This window comes from Rousettus aegyptiacus, unplaced genomic scaffold (assembly GCF_014176215.1).
Source record: "Rousettus aegyptiacus isolate mRouAeg1 unplaced genomic scaffold, mRouAeg1.p scaffold_m13_p_11, whole genome shotgun sequence".
In the NCBI taxonomy this organism is placed as follows: Eukaryota; Metazoa; Chordata; class Mammalia; order Chiroptera; family Pteropodidae; genus Rousettus; species Rousettus aegyptiacus.
In genome coordinates, this window is record NW_023416286.1 from 150,298 (window position 1) to 168,714 (window position 18,417).

Genomic DNA, 18,417 nt, shown 5'->3' on the forward strand with positions numbered 1-18,417 from the left:
AGTCTCAAAATCCGGAAAATTGAATTCGCCACATGTCACCTAAAGAAACGTGGGAACGTGCCCAAGAAGGTCAGTCAGGGCAACAGACAGAAATGGAAGCTCGGCTTTCTTACTCGCTTTCCCTGCTGATGGGTTTCACTCTCCTACTAAACACCTTCCCTGGAGGATTCTAATCGGGACATGGAACGAAACCCAAACTCCCTCTTTCTGAAGGAGAACACCTGGATAGGGCAGCTGTGCACCCCTCCAGAACCTGGCAAAGGTTAGCTGGTGTGCCATGGGACTCTCAGCACGCCCCGCTCGGTCCCCTCGGCCGGCCTTTCCCCAGCTCCTCACGTGGCCTGGAGCACTCCCACGGGGTCCTTTGTCCTCCGCTCATCTCTTCCTGAGACCCTTTCCCCATCTCCACCTCTGCCCTGGCCCCAGCCCCCAAAGCCACCTGTGTAAGGCCGAGCAGGCCCCAGCCTTCCCAAGTCCTCCTGGCCACAACCCCCCCTCCCTGTCACTCCGTGTGTCTGGAAAGACTGCACGACCGCTCACGGGAATTAAACCTGGCAGGGTGGACAGCACCGCCCTCTGGCGGCCTCTCCGCGCACCGCCGGACTCCGGGCTGCTCTGCCGGGAAACGTCACGTGCGCTCGCCCGTCAGTCCAGACATCAGGGGCCGACCCCCAGGAGCAGTGCTCAGCACCCGACACGCGCAGAACGACAGGCCTTGCCCCGGGTCATTTGTCCACTGCCGAAACTGTACCCAAGCGGTCACACTATAAAATAATGCTTTACAACTTTATTAAGTATGTTCTGTGTGCCAAGTACTGTTCAGCACTTGACATGCATTATAAGTTAGGATATTGCCCAAAAATTATCCCATGGAAGGACTAGTCATAGTCAAGTTATCTTTAGGTTCTTATATTGTGGAGGGTGATCCATTTTTAAAAATATAATATACTGTTTGGGAAAGAAACATTGAGCCTGAGCCTAATTCAATCATGATAGTATAGAAGCCATCTGACAGCATCTATTTTATTTTTAAATGGGTCCAGAGAAAAATTTAACGCAGACCTACGGATGGTCCCTGGGGCAGCAGGAAGGGGGCGCATCACGGAAACCTGCGGGGCCACAGCGGCTCCACACGGCTGCGGGGTGTCCTGGCCGGGGCCGCGCACCTGGCCGCACTCCTCGCGCGGCGCACGGAGCGCGCACCCGCCCCAGCCAGGCGCCAGCGAGGGCCCCTGCGCCCCGCACCCGGGAGCCAGCCCCGCACCCGTGCACCCCCGCGGCACCCCGCACCCTCGGAGCCAGCCCCGCACCCTGTGCCCCCGCGGCACCCCGCACCCCCGGAGCTAGCGCCCCGCACCCCGTGCACCCCCGCGGCACCCCGCACCCGCTTCCGCGGCTCTGCCCACCCGCGTCCGGGTCGGCTGCAGGGCGTCCGGCCGGCCGCGCAGGGCGGGCCCGGCTTCCCGCACCGACCGCACTGCTGGGGTCGGGGCTGCCCCCGACGTGCAGCTGGCCCCTCGCGGGGACGGTGAGACGGGGGGGGGGGAGGGGGGGCTCGAGCGTCAGGACGCGGAGGCCCGGGCACCGCGAGGGGCGCGGCCAGTTCTGGGCGGAGCTGCTTAACCTACGGCAGCGGGTGTAATGCTTCGAAAGCCCGATCCATACCCCGAGTTTTCCAGGTGTTTCCTGTAAGCCTTTGCTTATGCGCAAACGAGGCACGCTCAGGCCGCGGGAGGGTGACCCTGACTCCACGCGGCAGTTTGCTCCAAATCCCAGCGCCCCCGAAAGACCGCGGCGTCACCCCAGTTTGCAGAGCGCCCAGCGGGAGCATCCCAGGGCCGGCGTTGCCGGTCACACGACGCAGTGCCGACGTCCCTACCTTTTACCAGCCTTGGTCTCCCCCGCGGGAGGCGGGGTCCCTCCCCCAGCCGGCGACGCCGCGGTCCCCACTCACCTGAATGTGAATGGCGCCCTCTACTGCCTCCCGGAGGTCCCAGCAGCCGGAGATGAGCGACAGCTGCTGAGGGGCGCTCAGCGCGCCTTTCAGAGAACCCAACTGCTCCAGCGACTTCATCTCTTTTCTGGAAAGAAGGAGAGCGCGATCGCTGAGCATCCAAAAGCAGATTCAAAGCGAAAAAAAGGTCAGCACTGCCCATCAGGAGCGACTCGCCAATCAAAGCCACAGAGATGCCACTTCACGCGTGAGGATGTCTGCCATCCAAAGACCTTGAAATACACCCAGTGCAGGCGAGGACGCGGAGAAACCGGAGCCGCTGCGCCCCGTGGGGGGTCGGGAGGGGGGGTGCATGTAAACAGCTGGCCCGCTTCTTGGTAAGTTAAAACTACAACCACCACGTGACCCAGCGATCCCGCCTCTGCGCGCACACAGACCCGGGACAACGGGACAACGGGACAATGGAAAGCAGAGCCTGGGATATCCGCGCACCCGTGTTCACAGCCGCCAGGAGGCAGAAACGACCCAAGTGCCCGCAGACGGGCCAATCCGCGGACCAACGCCCATTCAGACAATGGAATAGTATTCAGCCTGTCACCTGCCACGACATGGGTGAACCTGGAAGACACTGTGCTCCGTAAAATAAGCCCATCGCAAAAGGACAGCTCCTGCGTGATCCCACTTATGCAAGGCCCTCTCGGAAACCATGGAGACAGAGGTAGGTGGTGGGAGTCGGGCTGGGGAGGGGGGGGGCGGGGGTTAGTGTTAAATGGGGACAGAGTTTCCATCTGGCAAGGTGACAAGAGTTACAGAGACAAACAGGAATATACTTAATATCAGTGAACTGTACCCTTAAATGTGCTGCGGTACTAGGTTTTGTGTGTTTTCTACCACGATTAAAATTGTTACAAAAAAAAAAATTGTTTAAGGATGAAGCAAAGCCAACGGGGGTCAAAGCGGGAGGCAGAGCCCCTGTGTCCTCAGCCTTCCGCCAGTCAGCATCTGCTGACCCGGCCGGCCGGCCTCCTGGGGCGTCACCGCCAGTCACACGGGCCCCGTGCTGGGTGCAAAGCTCTGCTGTCACCATCTTAGTCCTCGGTGAACACTGAGCGCAAGGCCCGCATTTCCACAGGTGGTCTGAAAATCCGTGGCGGGCTGCCTGCGCGCGGCTGCCGCGCTCAGGCTTTCCACGAAGCTCCGTGCACGTTCTGCCGGCGAGTCAAGTCGTTTTCACGCCCGCTCTCTCCTGGAGCCGGCCGCTCGCCGTGAGAGCCCTTCGTCCCCGAAGCGCGTGCCAGGCAGCGCCGTCGGGCCCCGCCGCAGGTCGGCCCGCCGCGCTCACAATGCCCGGGGTCTCGCATGTCCTGCAATTTTCGGCTGTGGCTCCTGAGCCCGTTCATCGAGAAGTTTATGTTAGTTGTGTCGTGTGCTGTCTGGCGTCTTAGCTAAAATCAAGAGAACAGAGCTGCCAGCAAACAGGTGCTTCGGACCTCGTTGAGGGAATCACAGCAAAAAGGCCGCAAGAAAAGGCTTGTCTGCGAGTCCGAGGGCCGACCCAGAGGCAGTATGCACTTTGCCTCTGGAGACACCCCGAGACCCTGCTGGCCGAGGGACCAATCTGAATCATCTGATACCTGAATCATCTGAATCCTCGGCTTGGAGCCCTAAGGCCACACAGTGGTGTGACTTTGAGCTTCGGACTCCACGAAGACTGGTCTCTCCGCTCCACTCAGCACCAGGGCTGAGAGACAGCTCCACGGTGGGAAAGTCATGCTCTTCCCAGTTCTCGTTTCGCTGCCGGCACTGGCTTCGTTCAGGGGTGTCCAGAGGGACCCCAGTCTGCAGAGACGTTGGTGAGACAGGGATCCAGGCCCCGGGGCACAGACGCACGCGCCCACGGGGAACAGGCCGGGACCAAGTCCACGTCCTCGCTCTCTCTCCACACGCTGAGCACCTCTTCGTCTTCCGGAGCTCCCACGAGACCACAGTGGCTCTCGCGTGTAAAATCTGAGATCCCGCCTGCTGGAATCTGTTCAGAGGACCACTGGGCACAATTTATCGGGTTAAAATCTGAATATTCGGGTGCCCAGTGGGCCGAGATACGCTGGGAGAGGAAGCTGAGAGCATTTCCTCCCTCACGATGCGACGGGCAGCTGCGCCCCAACCCGCTGAGCCTGGACTTAGGCTCCAGGGCACCCGGGTCCCCTTCAGGGAGCCCCAGTGTACCCAGTAAAATCCCCCCTCCTTTCAGGGCGGGTTCTGCACCAGCAGATATGTGCGGTTCCCAACCTGCCCCCGAGATGGGCGCTGACGGAGGCGGCTGTGCAACGGAGGGTCCCCCAGCAGCTCATCCCTCTTGGACAACCTGAAATGAAGACCCCAGAAGTGGACCCGTCAGGGCCAGGACGAGGCACAGAGGGACAGCCAGGGGCAGAGTCACCGCAGTGTGGCCCAGACAGCGCTCTAGAACACTGTGAGCTGCCAGAGACGCTGTCTGACCGTCGGGCTCAGGCGTCCCCTGAATGTCCCATCTCTGTGGCAGGGCTAGCTTCCGGCACCCCTCCGCCTGGCAGCCTCGCACTTGGTCCCCACGGACAGGCGTCGTCTGAGTTCCTCCACCCTGACCCTCGGACAGGGGCTCGACGGGCCTGGGGGATGCAGGCAATTGCCACGCATCCAAACGTTCCCGTTTTAAACGACATAATTTATACCAGTTCAACCTGCGGCAACGGCTGGAAGCCATGAGATGGGCGAAAGTCAGCCGCATCTCCCACAAACGCAGCGAGAAGGAACGCAGTGAGAATGAGCACGCTTTCGTTCTCGTCTCTGCAGGGCTGTGTGTGGCCACCGAACAGACACGAAAGCCACTGCAGCTCGGCTGCTGTCACAGGGGGGCAAGTACGAAACTTGCCAGAGGGGCCGTTGCTTTTCTGGAACTGTTTTCTTTTCATAACTTATTTTGTGAAATAAAAAAAAAACGGAGGAAGAACAAAAAACTGCCCCGTGTTTCCACCACAAGAACGAACCACCGCCAATCTGAAATGACACATTTTGTTCTGGTCATCTTTTTTAATTAAAAAAAGTTAAAGTTCCTTTAGCCGCCATGCTCACACGACTATTTCCTGCTGAGCTCAGGGTTTCAATGCCGAAGCCAGTGCCCAGTGACCACGCGCTGGTGCCGAGCGGCCGCTGTGCCCAAGGTGCTCGGGGGCCCAGGAGGCCAGAGCGAGCTGTCGACTCTTCCCAATGTCCTGAGGAGTGGGAGGCGGGGCAGCCTCCTGCTCCGCATGGCCGCCTGTCCCTCGGGCCTGCCCAGGGAAGGGGGACAGGGCCACGTGGGGACAGAAAGCAGGCCTGGAACAGCCGCAACCAATGGCCCCTGCGAACTGGACTCCAGGTGAAGATCTGGCCTCAGGCCCTTCTCACCCGGGCCGGACTCGGGCGGAGGGGACAGTGAGTGCCTGCCAGGGCCCTGCTGTGCGCGATGCCCAGGGAGACCCGCCCAAGAGGCTGGGAGCAGCTGCCGGACGAGCGGACCCCTCGTGTTCCGGACAAGCTCAGCGGATTCACTTGCTGCAGATCAAACCCAGACCTTTGGCGATGCTTTGTCCCAGTTAGGCTCGTCCCGATACTTTTCCTGGAGTGTTCTGGAAGGACGTCTGCAGCAAGCTTTGCAGGAGAGGGCCATAAGGACCAGAAAAGACCCGGCTCTCCACCGCCTCCCCGCGGCCCCCAGCAGCCTGCCCCGGCGGAGGGCGCCGAGCCACCTGCCCGCTCGCCCGGGCGCGGCCGCTGCAGCCCCGGCCCCGCCTGCAGGGGCAGCCCAGCGCCGGCCCGATGGGACCCGCTGCAGACGCCCGCAGAGCTGCGCTGGCGTTTAAAGGTGGAGAAGAGGAAGCGCTGGCGGTGATCAGGGTAGGGTAAGGTACGCGTGAGTTTCTTACATGTCTGCTTTTGAGGTTTTTACCGAAAGGAGTGTTTACTGATTTTAAAAGATCAAGACAACGGCAGAAGGGGAAACTCGTGCGCTCCTGGGAGAGGGTGCGGTGGTCGTGGACAATGGGTGGCACCCACGTGGGGTTGCCCACGTGATCCAGCCACCCCGCTTCGGGGCACACGTCCCCGCGAGGAAAGCAGGGACTCGAAGAGATGCTTGTACGCCCGTGTTCATAGCAGCTACGTTCACTGTCGCCAAAAGCAGCTCAGGTGCCCATCGATGGATGGACGGATAAACAAGACGTGATACACGCACATGACAGAATGTCACCCAGCCTTAGAAAAGAAGGACGCCCCGTCACATGCTGCACCGTGGATGACCCTTGAGGACACTCTACTGAGTGAAATCAGCGAGTCACAAGAAGACAAACACTGTGTGACTGCTGTCATATGGGGCACCCAGAGCAGTCAGATCACAGAGGCAGACGGCAGGCCGGATGTCTCCAGGGGCGGGGTCCGGGGCGCTGGTCTTTAATGCCGACCGAGTTTGTCTTGCAAAATGGAAACGTTCTAGAGGTGATGTTGGTGATGGAGGCCCAACGGCGTGTGTGTATGTAATGTTGCTGAGCTATACACTTAAAAATGGTAAGGACGGTAAGTTTTACGGTATTTTTTTCCCCTAGACTCCAGAGCTGTGAGAATGGTATGGTTTTTTTTTTTTTTACCCTAATTAAAAATAAAAAAGACAAAGACTATATATTTTCTTCATTACTGGATTGGTTGTTTTAACCGGGATTAACTTTTATTTAAACTTGAGTCCCCATCTGCGGCCACACCACCCTGACTAAGACCGATCCCGTCTGATCTCAGAAGCTAAGCAGGTTCAGCCCTGTCTAGTACCTAGATGGGAGACCACCTAGGAAGACCAGGTGTTGTAGGAATAAAAAAATAAATAAAAAATAAGAGACTGTAAGATAACAAGATCCTTGCAATCTGTGAAGTCAACCAAAGGTTGCCTCGCCTAAAAATATACAAAATAAAAAATAAATAAACTTGAATCCTCTAGAAAGTGAATGTGGCTAGAAGTCAAGCAAGATTGAAACTCCATAGGAACTAGAATGCAGAAATGAACTCATTTAGGGGCCACCTTGTGGGTTTTGTAGGATAAGTTAGAAAATCATTTTGGCTAGCATCATTCCAGTCGATTCACGTAATAATCTAGGCGTGGACTTCCACTCACATGTGGTGAATAAAACTCATATGCTTAGCCGGCTCCCTGCAGAAACCTTGATAAAACCAGACTAATCCTCTTAACTAGACTTAATGTGATCGTCTCACAATGCACACAAAGGTCAATCATTATGTTGTACACCCGAAACTACTATGATGCCATAAGCCCATTATACCTCCATAGAAATAAAAATTAAAAAAAAAAAATAGAGGCATGCAAGTGGAAGTTAGTTTTTGGAAGATGGAACTGGATGGAGACATGGTCAAGGAAACACCAGCGAGAATATGTTAACGGGTCTCCGGAGGGGCCTGGCGTGGCCAGAGTCCACAGACTAAGGTGTAGCACAGCCAGACAGGGGCGCAGGAGCCCAGGCCCCGCCCCCAGCTGCTGCAGTAATGCAGCAGGCCGCAGCAGCCACTAGAGGGCAGGCGTGACACGCTGGGGAAGATGGGCATTAGATCAGCTCACACAGGAACGGTGAGACCCGTCACACACGCGCGCGCACACGCGCACATGCACACACACGCACACCCACACACTCATAACACACACATATGCGCACAAACATGTGCACACACGCACACACATGCAGACATCCACACACACAATGGACACACACGTGTGCGCACATGCACACACACAATGCACATCGTGCATGCACATGCACACACACACGCACACACCCACACAATGCACACACCCACACACTCATAGTGCACACACATGTGCACACACATGTGCACACACGCACACACATGCAGACATCCACACACTCACAATGGACACACGTGTGCGCGCATGCACACGCACGCACACGCACACGCACACACAATGCACATCGTGCACGCACATGCGCACTCACGCACACACCCACACACACAATGCACACACGCGCACACACGCTGGCTCCGCCCTCAGCAGAGGGCAGCGAGGAGAAAGGCCAGGCTCTCTTCCGGGCGGGGTGGCCCTGCGTGTGTCCCCTGCTCGCCCTCAGATGCTGCTGCTGCTCCCCGGCCTGGCCCTGTCGCGGGAACCGAGGCCCGAGCACACCCCTCCGAGGGCCCCAGGGCTCCGCCCGCACCTCTAGTCCGCGCTGGCTGCGCTCACACCCCCAAACCAGGCGTCGGGCGTGGGTGGCGTGGGGCGCAGCCCCCCAGTGCGGCGTCTTCTGCGTGCAACGCCACGCGAGCACTTTTCTCGCGCGCGTTCACCGCGCTTTTCCCCTTTCTATGGTTTTGAAATGAGGAGAGAAAGGGCGCGGAACACCAGCGAGGGCCCCAGACTGCGCGTGTGGCCGCCGAGTCGCCTCGGCCTCTACTGCCTCCCAGCGCAGGCGATCTCCGCTGTCCCGACGGCGCCCCGCCCCCTGCGCCCCCCGATTTCATCCAGTCCCCTCCCGCCTTTCACGCGGTTACTGCCCAGGCCCCTCGGACGTCCCGACCTGGAAACCTCTGGGGAGGCACGTCGACCACCGTGGACAGGAGGGACCCGCGCTCCGCGCTGCACTTCTTCCCCGGCCGGCGGCCTCAGAGTGCGCGTTACCGGCCGCCTGTGGCCGGCAGAGACCTGGGTTCTGGGCCCCTCACGCAGGAGGGGGGGGCTGCACCGCCCACTGCGCTGCCGGCGTTGTGCACATGCACAAGCACACAGGGGCCCGGCACAGGCGTCCACCGCGCTCCACCCTGACATCCAGACGCAGCCTCCGGCGCCCCACATCCCCTCGGCTTCCTCCATGTAGGGTCGGCACATAGAACTTCAAAACCAGGCAAAGCGAAGCCACTTCTGTTTGGGAACAAGGATCAATAAGTGAAACGAAGCCATTGAGCTGTCCCAGCGGCAGCAAGTGACAGCCTGACCTGTGAACACACAGATAAGTCGGCGGGACTGGCCGAATGTGCGTTGTGGCCGTGAACTTCCAGTGGCAGGACTTCTGGCCGCTTCCGAAGGCGCGGTCTGGTTGGGTTCGGTCACAGCCTCCCTGCGCCTTCTGCTGGGGCCACCGCGGACACCCGGCCCTGCCCAGGCAGGCAGCCACAGTCACACGCGAATCCTTCATCGTCCTGCGCGAGGCTGCAGAAGCGTCCACGAACGTTGCCCACGGCTTCTTGTGTTTCTTTCTTGATCACACCCATTTGAGGCAACTGCCACGAATCTTTAATTGTGCTTTCTAACCGTGTGAGGGTTTCCCCCCCCTACATTTAATAAGTGTAAAACCCATGGTTGGTGTTTTCCCCAACCTTGGAATTTTACCGACAAAGTCTTGCCAGGCAGATGTCCCATTGGCCAGTGTCAGAGTCGAGGAGGGAGGATGGCAGAGGGACATGGCAAAGGGGTGTGGGGACAGGGCCGGGAGCTCGTGGTCTCTTACACTCAGTTGTTCTAGTCAGAGGCACATAGAAAAACCAAGTCAGTTTCAGACCAGAGCAGACCCGCCCACAGGACTCCAGGCTGACATCGAGTTCGAGATGTTCCAGTCGAGATCCGAGAAGCGAGTCCACAAGTCCAAGGCCCCGCCACACGGACCTTGAGCTCAGGGACGAGCAGCTCAGCTACTCAGGACCCCGAGCACAGGGGCACGGCCTTGTTCAGAGGTCGCTTCTGGTCCTTTATGAACCCCTACCTGCTTGGAATGCAGGTTCACGTCCAGGGCGGCTGAGTATAGGAGCCACCCTTGGCTCACGGAAAGAGGACAGTGAAGACAGAAGAGTAGGTTGTCACGAAAGAGTGATTTCTGACTGGGACTCCAGCCAGACAAAGCGGCTTATCCTCTGCCCCAAGGTGGGGTGGTCACTGAGATGTCAGCACGGCCCACGCCAGGAGTCCTGGTCCTGTGAGCTAGAATGTCCCTGTCACTACATGGACATGAAGCTGGATCCAAACCACGCGAAGCAAACCACTCCTGATCTGGGGTCCACTTTACAGCTTTGCTTACTTATTTTTGTTTTGCTTAAGATTTCCTCAGTCTCTCTGATTCTTACTTGAGGCTTGGTATGTGCCAAGTGCTGGGAATTCTGGGAACACAGTGGAGAACACCCGCAGATGCGGTTTCCCAGGAGCAAGCTGCTTCTCCACTCTGAGATTTAAATATGCCGAGTCTTAAGTTACTCATTTTGCCACCCTGTTAGAAAAAGAGATTGGTCTTGGATGACAGCATTTTTCTTTTACTTTTTAATCCACTCAGATCTCTTGACACGGTATGCGCTGCGATAATCATTTCTTGACTCTTCTAATGTTTCGATATTTTTAAAAAATCAGTTTCACCCAGTTTCAGTTCATTTTTGCAAGTTCAGAATCAAGATGTACTATTTCTACTCATTTAAGATTCGTATTTAATAAGTGTAAAACCCACGGAATTTTCCTGCCGAGGTCACGAATTTCGATGTTTTATTTTGTACTACAGAACGTTCGGCAGAACCTGGACGTGGACGGGAAGCAGCCGAAGGGTGGGGCCGATGGCAGGATCAGACGGGGAGCTGCCTTCCCCCAGTCCGGGCAAGGTCCCAGACACTCTGTTGCACAAGGGCTGAGTGGCGCCATGATGTCCCAGGCTCTGGGGACAAGACCGGCACTGTGCTACTTCTGTGCCCACGTGGCTCACACGGAGGTCATGGAACCTGAGGACCCAGGGGGCAGAGGGTCCCCGGGGTGCTCACAGCCCAGTGTGGAGGACGAGGACCACACCACAGTGTCGCGAAAGGACACCCCGTGGGCACACGCTGTTTTGACCATCGGTCAGTTCAACCCAGCTGGGAAGATGCACTGATCACGCTTTGGGACAGAATGATGACATTGGTCTTTCCCACACCATGTGACGAACACGTGGCCAGGGACATCTGGCCCTCGGGTTCCGAATGCGGGAGGCCCTAGGGCTGCAGTTAATGTGTGCTGACCTGCAGGCTGACACGGTTTACTGAGTGCAAGCAGCGGCAACGATTCCTTCCTAGCTGAAAAAATTTATTTGAAACTCAATTCATCTTATCGACCAAAATAATTACAAAAAATAAGGTTTGGACTCAATCTTCTTAACCTGCTCTCTGCGCAGAAATGGCACGTGTGGAAATCTCGTGACTTGAGAAAGGAAAGCAGATACTCTACTCGGGTCCCAAGACCAAAGCCTAGTACTCCCCCGGGGAGAGGGGGCTGCGTGACACGTTTCACCCCGTTAGTCCTGAAGCTCTCCGCACGCAATAATTCAAGAAGAGCTCATTGGTCGCAAGACACAAAAGAGCCCTACTTCCGGCTGAAGAAGTATGAGCATTTCTGCAAACTTACGTTATCTCAGCTTCAGTGCAAGTGAGGTGTAAGAATTCAGTCACTGCTAGTGCAGAAAGAGCTGTGTGTGCGCTCTTTAAGTCTTAGACATAAGAATTCAGTACATTTGCTTCCCCCATAATAAGGATACTGACAACAATAAATTATTATTATTTTGGAATTTTTTGGTTCAGAAGTCTCATAGACTGGTGTCCGAAAGCTCAGTCTAATGGGGCACTAATAACATTAAGAAATATGAGCTTTTCATTAAGCAAAGCGGTAGATTAACAGGAAAACCTTTAATGTGTCCTAAGGGGAAAAAAAAACTTACTTACAGTTCCCCCCGTGTACTCCCTGATGCCTGAAAGGGCTTTAAAAGAGGCCAAAACCTTTACGATACACCTAAGAAGCCCCGTTAATGGAACACGGAACCTTTCGGTTCGGGTCTTAGGGTCTTCCCTTGGTTCCAGGGAGCTGGACTTGCCTTTACGAAATAAAAGCTGATGGCGGGTGTAAAGAGTGTGGAGTCGAGGTCTGAGCTCCGGCCAGCCCATCGCCCAAACCTGCCACGGCCCGTCATTCAGCCTGTGAGACCAGGGGACCCTGTACACGTTGGAATGATCGAGGCAAAAATCAAAAGAAGAAAAATACTTGGTGACCTGTGAAAATTATGTGAGCTCCAGAGCTCAGTGCTGACCGTTAGGGTCTGCGGGAGCCCAGCCGGCCCACACCCACAGACCCTTGGGGCTTCCTCCCCTTGGGGAGGGGCCCCGGAGATCATGTGACCTGCGAAGCCTCGAGAATCTACCAAGCTTCTTTCCGAAGCCTCTACGGAAAAAGTGTGCCAACCGCGAGTCTGAGCCCAGCCAGCCGGCTTAACACACAACGGAGTCAGAGGTTCGGGTCTCCAACACCGGGCTAGGCACCTCTCGGCACCAAACCAGCCACCGCCCACACGGCCACCAAGGGACAGGTGAGGAGCCAGGCCTACGAATGTGGCATCGCCACCTCCGTGGATGAGGCCAGATCTGCTGTCCACTGCCATTTCCAGAACAAGCTTGCTGTGCTCACACTTACACGAACCGCTCAACACGGGCATAAAGGGAAAAGTCAACCAAGCAGATGTCCCTTTACTTAGCTGTGCCGTAAATTCCCTCAAGTTCTCCAGGACCGTGTTCCCCTTAACGATTTTTTCATTATCCATTAACTGCTTCCTATTGCCCCTCCCATGTCACCTCCACGAAACCGCGTGTCAAGTTCTTTGTGCCACTGTGTTCCCAGCCTCGTGCCTTTCTAAAACACTGACTCAGTCTGAGGAAGCCCTTCCCCAGGTCCCGCATTACGATTGATCAATGTCCTCCCCGGGGGGCGGGGGGCTGACCCCAGAACAACACAGGAGTGAGGGGTGTGACACCACGCCCACCCCCAAGTTGGAACCCACATGTCACTTTTGACTCCTCCCAAAATTTAAATGGTCCCGCGGTGTGCGTGGGGGATCAGTTCCAGGACCCTTGCCGAAATCCTCGGATACTTGGGTCCCCTGTGTGACATGGAGCAGATCGGCACACACCGGGGCCCCTCACCTCTGCAGAACCCCAACCCAGCTGGTGTCGGGGAACTGCTTGGTGGTGTGAGGAAAAACCCACACACTGAAATTGGAGTCAGAATCTCAACTCTTTAACACAAGGATTGAGAAGATTTTTCTGTAAGGGTCACACAGGACATGTGAGGCTTTGGCCACTTAGGTCTCTGTTACATAGTCTTCTTTTTATATTTGATAACCCTAAAATGTAAAAGCCAATCTCACAAAAAATGGGCTGCGGGCCAGGTGTGGCCACCTGGTAGTGTCTGCCAACCCCTGGTCTGACACAATGTGCATGTCACCAACGTGTCCGGATGACCGACTGCTCACTCCCCACTCTCCCTCCAGGTCAGAGATCTTAGTCTGCGGTGCTTACCACCGAGAGCTCAGCCCTACGATAAGCACAGAGGCTCAATCAGCGACTTTTAATGAAAGAAAGTAGGGATACGTCAGTCGGGGGTGGGGTGGGGATTGTTTTATGTAAAGCCCCAGCCCAGTGACTTCTATAGCAGAGGCCACTGGCATTCCACCCACATCTCTTAGAACCCCTTCTGCCAGCACTGGGGGCCTACCCTCCCGCTTTTGAATTCTTTGTTGCTAAGGGCTCACACATGCCCTCTCTCCGAGCACCACCGAGGACCCAGACCAGAGACCTGGAAGTGCCTGGGAGTTCCCATCACCCAGGAGTATGAAGGGTCAGCTCTCCTGCCCTCAGGGTCAACAGACTTTGCAGCGTACATTCTGCTCCAGAAACTCCCTGGAATCCTCATGAGTCAGGGACTTCTGAAATCATGCCTGCAGTTGGCTTCTTGGTCTTCCTTACTCCCTCATTCCTCACTGGCTTCTCCTGGGAGCGCTTCCTTAATCAACCACCAGCCCAGAAACCTTCATCTCAGGATCTGATTCTGAGGACCTTGATCTAAGACAACCTCGGGTACTAGAATTATCAGGTACATAAATACAGAACAATTGTGCACTAGATGTGCAAAGATTTTTTTTAATGGAACCACAAAGAATGAACAAACAATGAGAAACCATTCAAAACAAACAAGTATATTTGGAAAAGAAGCAAATGGAACTTTTAAAATGAAAATGTAGTTATTGAAGTAAACTCCATGGACGGTTTAAACGGCAGATTAGACACGGCTAAAACTAGAATTAGTGAACTAGGAGAAAGATCTACCAAGTGGATCCAGAATGCATTCCAAAGAGACAGGGAGAGAAAAAATATGAAAGAGGTTAAAAGGTATGAAGGCTGGAATGATTTGGTTCGATATACAGGTAATCAGAATCCCAGAAGTCTCACTCTCCAGTATGTACCCTGTAAACACTTGCATTTCTACACTGGAGACACATGCCCCAATAATTACTGGAAACGGCACTAATATTTGAAAAGGATAAAAGAGAAATAAACTATAGTGAAGTCACATAGTGGAATATTAGATAGCACTGACAACAGATGTACCAGGAGCACAAAAATGAGCAAAACTGAACTGTATACGGTTTGGGGTTACATACATACGATAAAACTATTTTTTAGGCAAAGTAATGATAAACACAAAATAAAGGATAATTGGTACTTCTGGTGGGAAGGCAGAGGGAGCAGATTCACAGGTACACATGGGGTGTTGATAATGTTCTCGACCCCAAGTTGGGTAAAAGGTTCATTAAGGTATATAGTTTCTTGCCATCTATAGCCTGACATCATGGCCTATATATTAGTCTTTTCGGAAAGTCAATGATAAGGCATATTTCTGTTACACAGAAATGCAAATTCAAGTTACGCGTTCATAGACAGCCCTCAAAGGAAAATGACCACCTGAGCGAGATGATGTCTGAGAGGGTCGAACCGTGCTCAGGGCCCGGCACCTCAGGCGCCTGGGAATCAGGGCACCGTGCCTCCCGGCACACTGCGGCAGCGTGGCTCATCTCTCTCTGACCTGCCGATGCTCATCCTTCCTCCTTTGGTTCCTATTCCTCTTCTACCCGCCGCAGTCACCCCTAAAACACAGCCTTCGGCATTCGGTAGGCTCATCTGCTCTCACACCTTTAACTATTATAGTTATCACCGTTAATCTGGGTCCTGCCACCATTCCATCGATATATCAAAACAACCCTCAGGACCTCTATTCCTGAGATGTAATGCCCCTGCAGCCTCAGCCCCTGCAGCCTCAGCCCCTGCAGCCTCAACCCCCGCCCCTGCAGCCCTGGCCCCGCCCCGCCGCCCAGCCCATGCCCCTGAAACCCCGCCCATGCCCCTGAAACCCCGCCCACGCCCTGAAAGCTCCACCCGCTGCCCCTGAAGCCCCACCCATGCAGCCCCGCCCATGCCCCCGCAGCCCCGCCCATGCCCCTGAAAACTCCACCCACGCCCTGAAGCTCCACCCACAGCCCCTGCAGCTCCGCCCATCACCTGCTGAAAGCCAGCTCACCTGCCCCTAGAGAACTACAGGCCTGTGGGACACAGCAGGAGTTTACAAACTCATTCCGGACCGATGCCTGTGATTCACGTTCAGTTCGCCACCCCTGTCCCACCTCTTACAACCCTAGGGTCCTTCTGTCACAACTGGAGCCCCTCCTTCAGTTGGCATCTCAGCCCCCGACCAGCTCAGTGGCACTGTAACGGCGGTCAAGTGAAAGTGAATCACAGTCGTTTGTGGCCTTGAGAATGTGACAAACAAGACCCACTGAGAGCAACAGTCATTCTGTCCCTCCCGGAGGTGTCAGCTGACTTACCTGATGTTTTCCAGGGAATTCGTTATCTTCTGTTGCTCAATATCATAGAGTTTCACCTTCAAGCCGCCACTGGCAAACAGCATAGCCCAGCCTTGCCCGATGATTCCACTGAAGGACAGAAAATTAAAAAAGGCTTCCAGTTAATAACAACACAGGTTGCCATTCCCGAACCAGAATAATTTTTTTTTAACCGTACAACAGCCTATTCTTAAAGTAGTTAATATCTTAAAGTCACCCATTTTGATAGCCCTGTTGATTTAAAATGTCATCCATCTCCATGGAGGAGCCCCTGAGTCCTCGACGCCAGTGCAGCACTAACACTGCGTGTGCGGCACCCCCGATGTCAGGGAGCTAACGCGTGCCACACACCAGACGAAGGTACAGAAAGGAGGTGAACCTATGTGAACCTCCATCTGAGCACTGTCTTAGGCGTGTCACTTACTGTGCAGGTACGAGGTGCCGAGCAGCATTAAACGAGTTACGTGTCACCCCTGTTGATCTTCACAGCGACCCACAAGGTCGGCACTCTTATTCCCATTTTATGCGTGGGAAAACTGAGGCACAGGCAGGTTAGGATGACCCGGGCTGTAAGTGCCAAGCCGAGACCAACCCCAGCAGTGTGACTCCAGTCCTCACCACTACACTCGGCCGGGAAAGGAAGCCATCGGGTCTGGCAAGGTGAATGGGGCAGGGACCTTGACAAGAGCAGTTTTGATGGACTGGCAGGGAGGAAAGCAAGCCCGCTGGGTTGGCAGAAATGAGCTTCTACTTCTACCTACCGGGTCAGGAAATACAGCGGCGGAGAAACACTGACATTACAGGGATACTCTCTGCACACTCGGAATGCGGGAAACTTCACAGGACAAATGGCCCATGAACTTCAACAAGTAAACTGCCGGGACCCGGACGATTTCTTAGAGTTGTGTTTGAGGGGACAGGACATATATCCTCGAGGACACAGAGCCTGCCTGCTTACCTTTTCCTGTAAATCGGAGGCCTCCCCAAGCTCAGCATCCCTCTCCTGAGCACACGCACTGAATCTGCAGGCGTCCACCTGGCCCCTCCACGTCATGCCCCCGGGACTTGGGGAGAGGGGAAACCAGGCAAATATGACATCCATGCTGCCTGCTCTGCGCTGAAAGTCCTTTATCTCTGACCCCGGGGCTTCACGTCCTCTGCCAGCAGGAAACGGCAGCAGGCTACGCTATCAGCTTGTAGGGAGCCTGAACGTGCAGTTGGGAAGTTTGTCTCGGTCGAGGTGTTATTTCTCTGTAGTCGCTGTGTGAGTCACTTTAGGAAACGGACACTAGAAAAATAGTCACAGGGTGGGCTCCAAGGAGCAGTCTCCTCACCCCATCTCCCTCCGCCTCCCTCCTCATTCAGCTCATCCATAGCTCTGGTTCCGAACATAGGAAGCATCTCACACCAGACACGGAAACAACCCCCATAGCATCTTCCACAGCTTTGGGGCCCAAACGATTACAGGGACGCCTCCTGTTGACTTGAAAATCCTGCTAATGCCACAGAAGTGCTATTCAGGCTTGGAGGCTCTTGCACTGATGCTCACTTGAGCTAAGCCTTTATACTGGCAAGGGGTCACTGAGAGGGGCTGCCTTCCTGTTCCGAGTTATCTTATGTGAAGCAACTTACTGAAAAAAAAAAAACAAAGTGAAAACAACTGAAATCACCTCTACCTCAACTTTGGGAGAATAGAGTGGGAATATACAGTATATTTTACTCCATATTCTTCTGCAATATTGACATCTTTTGCAATCAGTGTAAAATTTATGTATTGTGTACATATACATTTTTATTAAATTCTCAGTGCTCTAGACCTGCACTCCCAATATGGTAGACTCAAGCCACATGCAGCCATTTAAATTAACTAAAATTAAATAAATTTTAAAATTCAGTTCATCAGCAGTACCAGACTAGACACATTTCAAGTCCTCAACAGCCACCTGTGACAGCGGCTACCATCCGGGAGAGCACAGGTGTATACAGAACACTTCCATCTTTGCAGGAGGTCCTAGAGGACAGAGCTGTCTGGACCATCTGAACACAAAAGAAACCCTGACTTAGAAAGAGCTAGTCCCTGCATGAAGATGTCTTCCTCTTCTTCACGCGCACACACACACACTCACTCTCACTCTCTCTCTCTCTCCCTCTCTCTCTCTCCCCATCTCTCTCCGTCTCCCCCTTCTCCCCCTCCCCTCTCTCCCTACCCCCCTCTCCCCTCTCTCCAGACCTGCAAGGTGGTTAGTTAGAAGGCCAATTAACATTCATGCTGCTCATCCCAACTAACCAGCCATTGACGTTAAACATTTTCTTCCTGTTGCAATTATCATGTTTAAACCTACGGTGGCGGCGTATTTAGCCATAGAAGAAGCCCATAAAGCAGCCTAACTCTGGAAGGAAGAGCACCTCGCAGTGGGCTTATGCTGATGCGTTCACTCCGTGACAATCGTCGAGCTGGACACGTGATTTCTGCACTTTGGCGTACGTAAAACGTAAGTCATACAGACCTTTTCTGAAAAAAGAATTCTTTCTCTTGCCACTTTGTGGTTTAAGAGAATACTACCCTCCCACAAAATGACTCATCTTGTCCACACAGGTAAAAGCCTGCGCCCACAGGCTGGTCAGGCACGCGCCCTTCTGAAGCAGCCTCAGCTTCAGACCTGGATCTACTGGGCACCCCGACTTCCGTGTCTGCCACACGGGGAAACT

The 18,417-nt window shown here is 54.7% G+C and overlaps 1 protein-coding gene across 3 annotated transcripts in view; it reads right to left on the reverse strand.

Annotated features, from left to right (window-relative positions):
* The window catches only part of CRYL1 (crystallin lambda 1), a 70,191-nt gene that overhangs the window by 47,079 nt on the left and 4,695 nt on the right, over positions 1-18,417 (reverse strand). For 2 of the 3 annotated variants that reach the window (XM_016119793.2, XM_016119790.2), the window contains exons 2-3: positions 15,691-15,798; positions 1,955-2,081 (exon numbers count right to left, since the gene is read on the reverse strand). In XM_016119793.2, the coding sequence (XP_015975279.2) occupies positions 1,955-2,081; positions 15,691-15,798 (235 nt within the window). Of the gene's footprint in view, positions 1-1,954; positions 2,082-15,690; positions 15,799-16,666; positions 16,997-18,417 lie in introns of all 3 variants that reach the window. The other variant, XM_036228348.1, reaches the window with a different exon arrangement.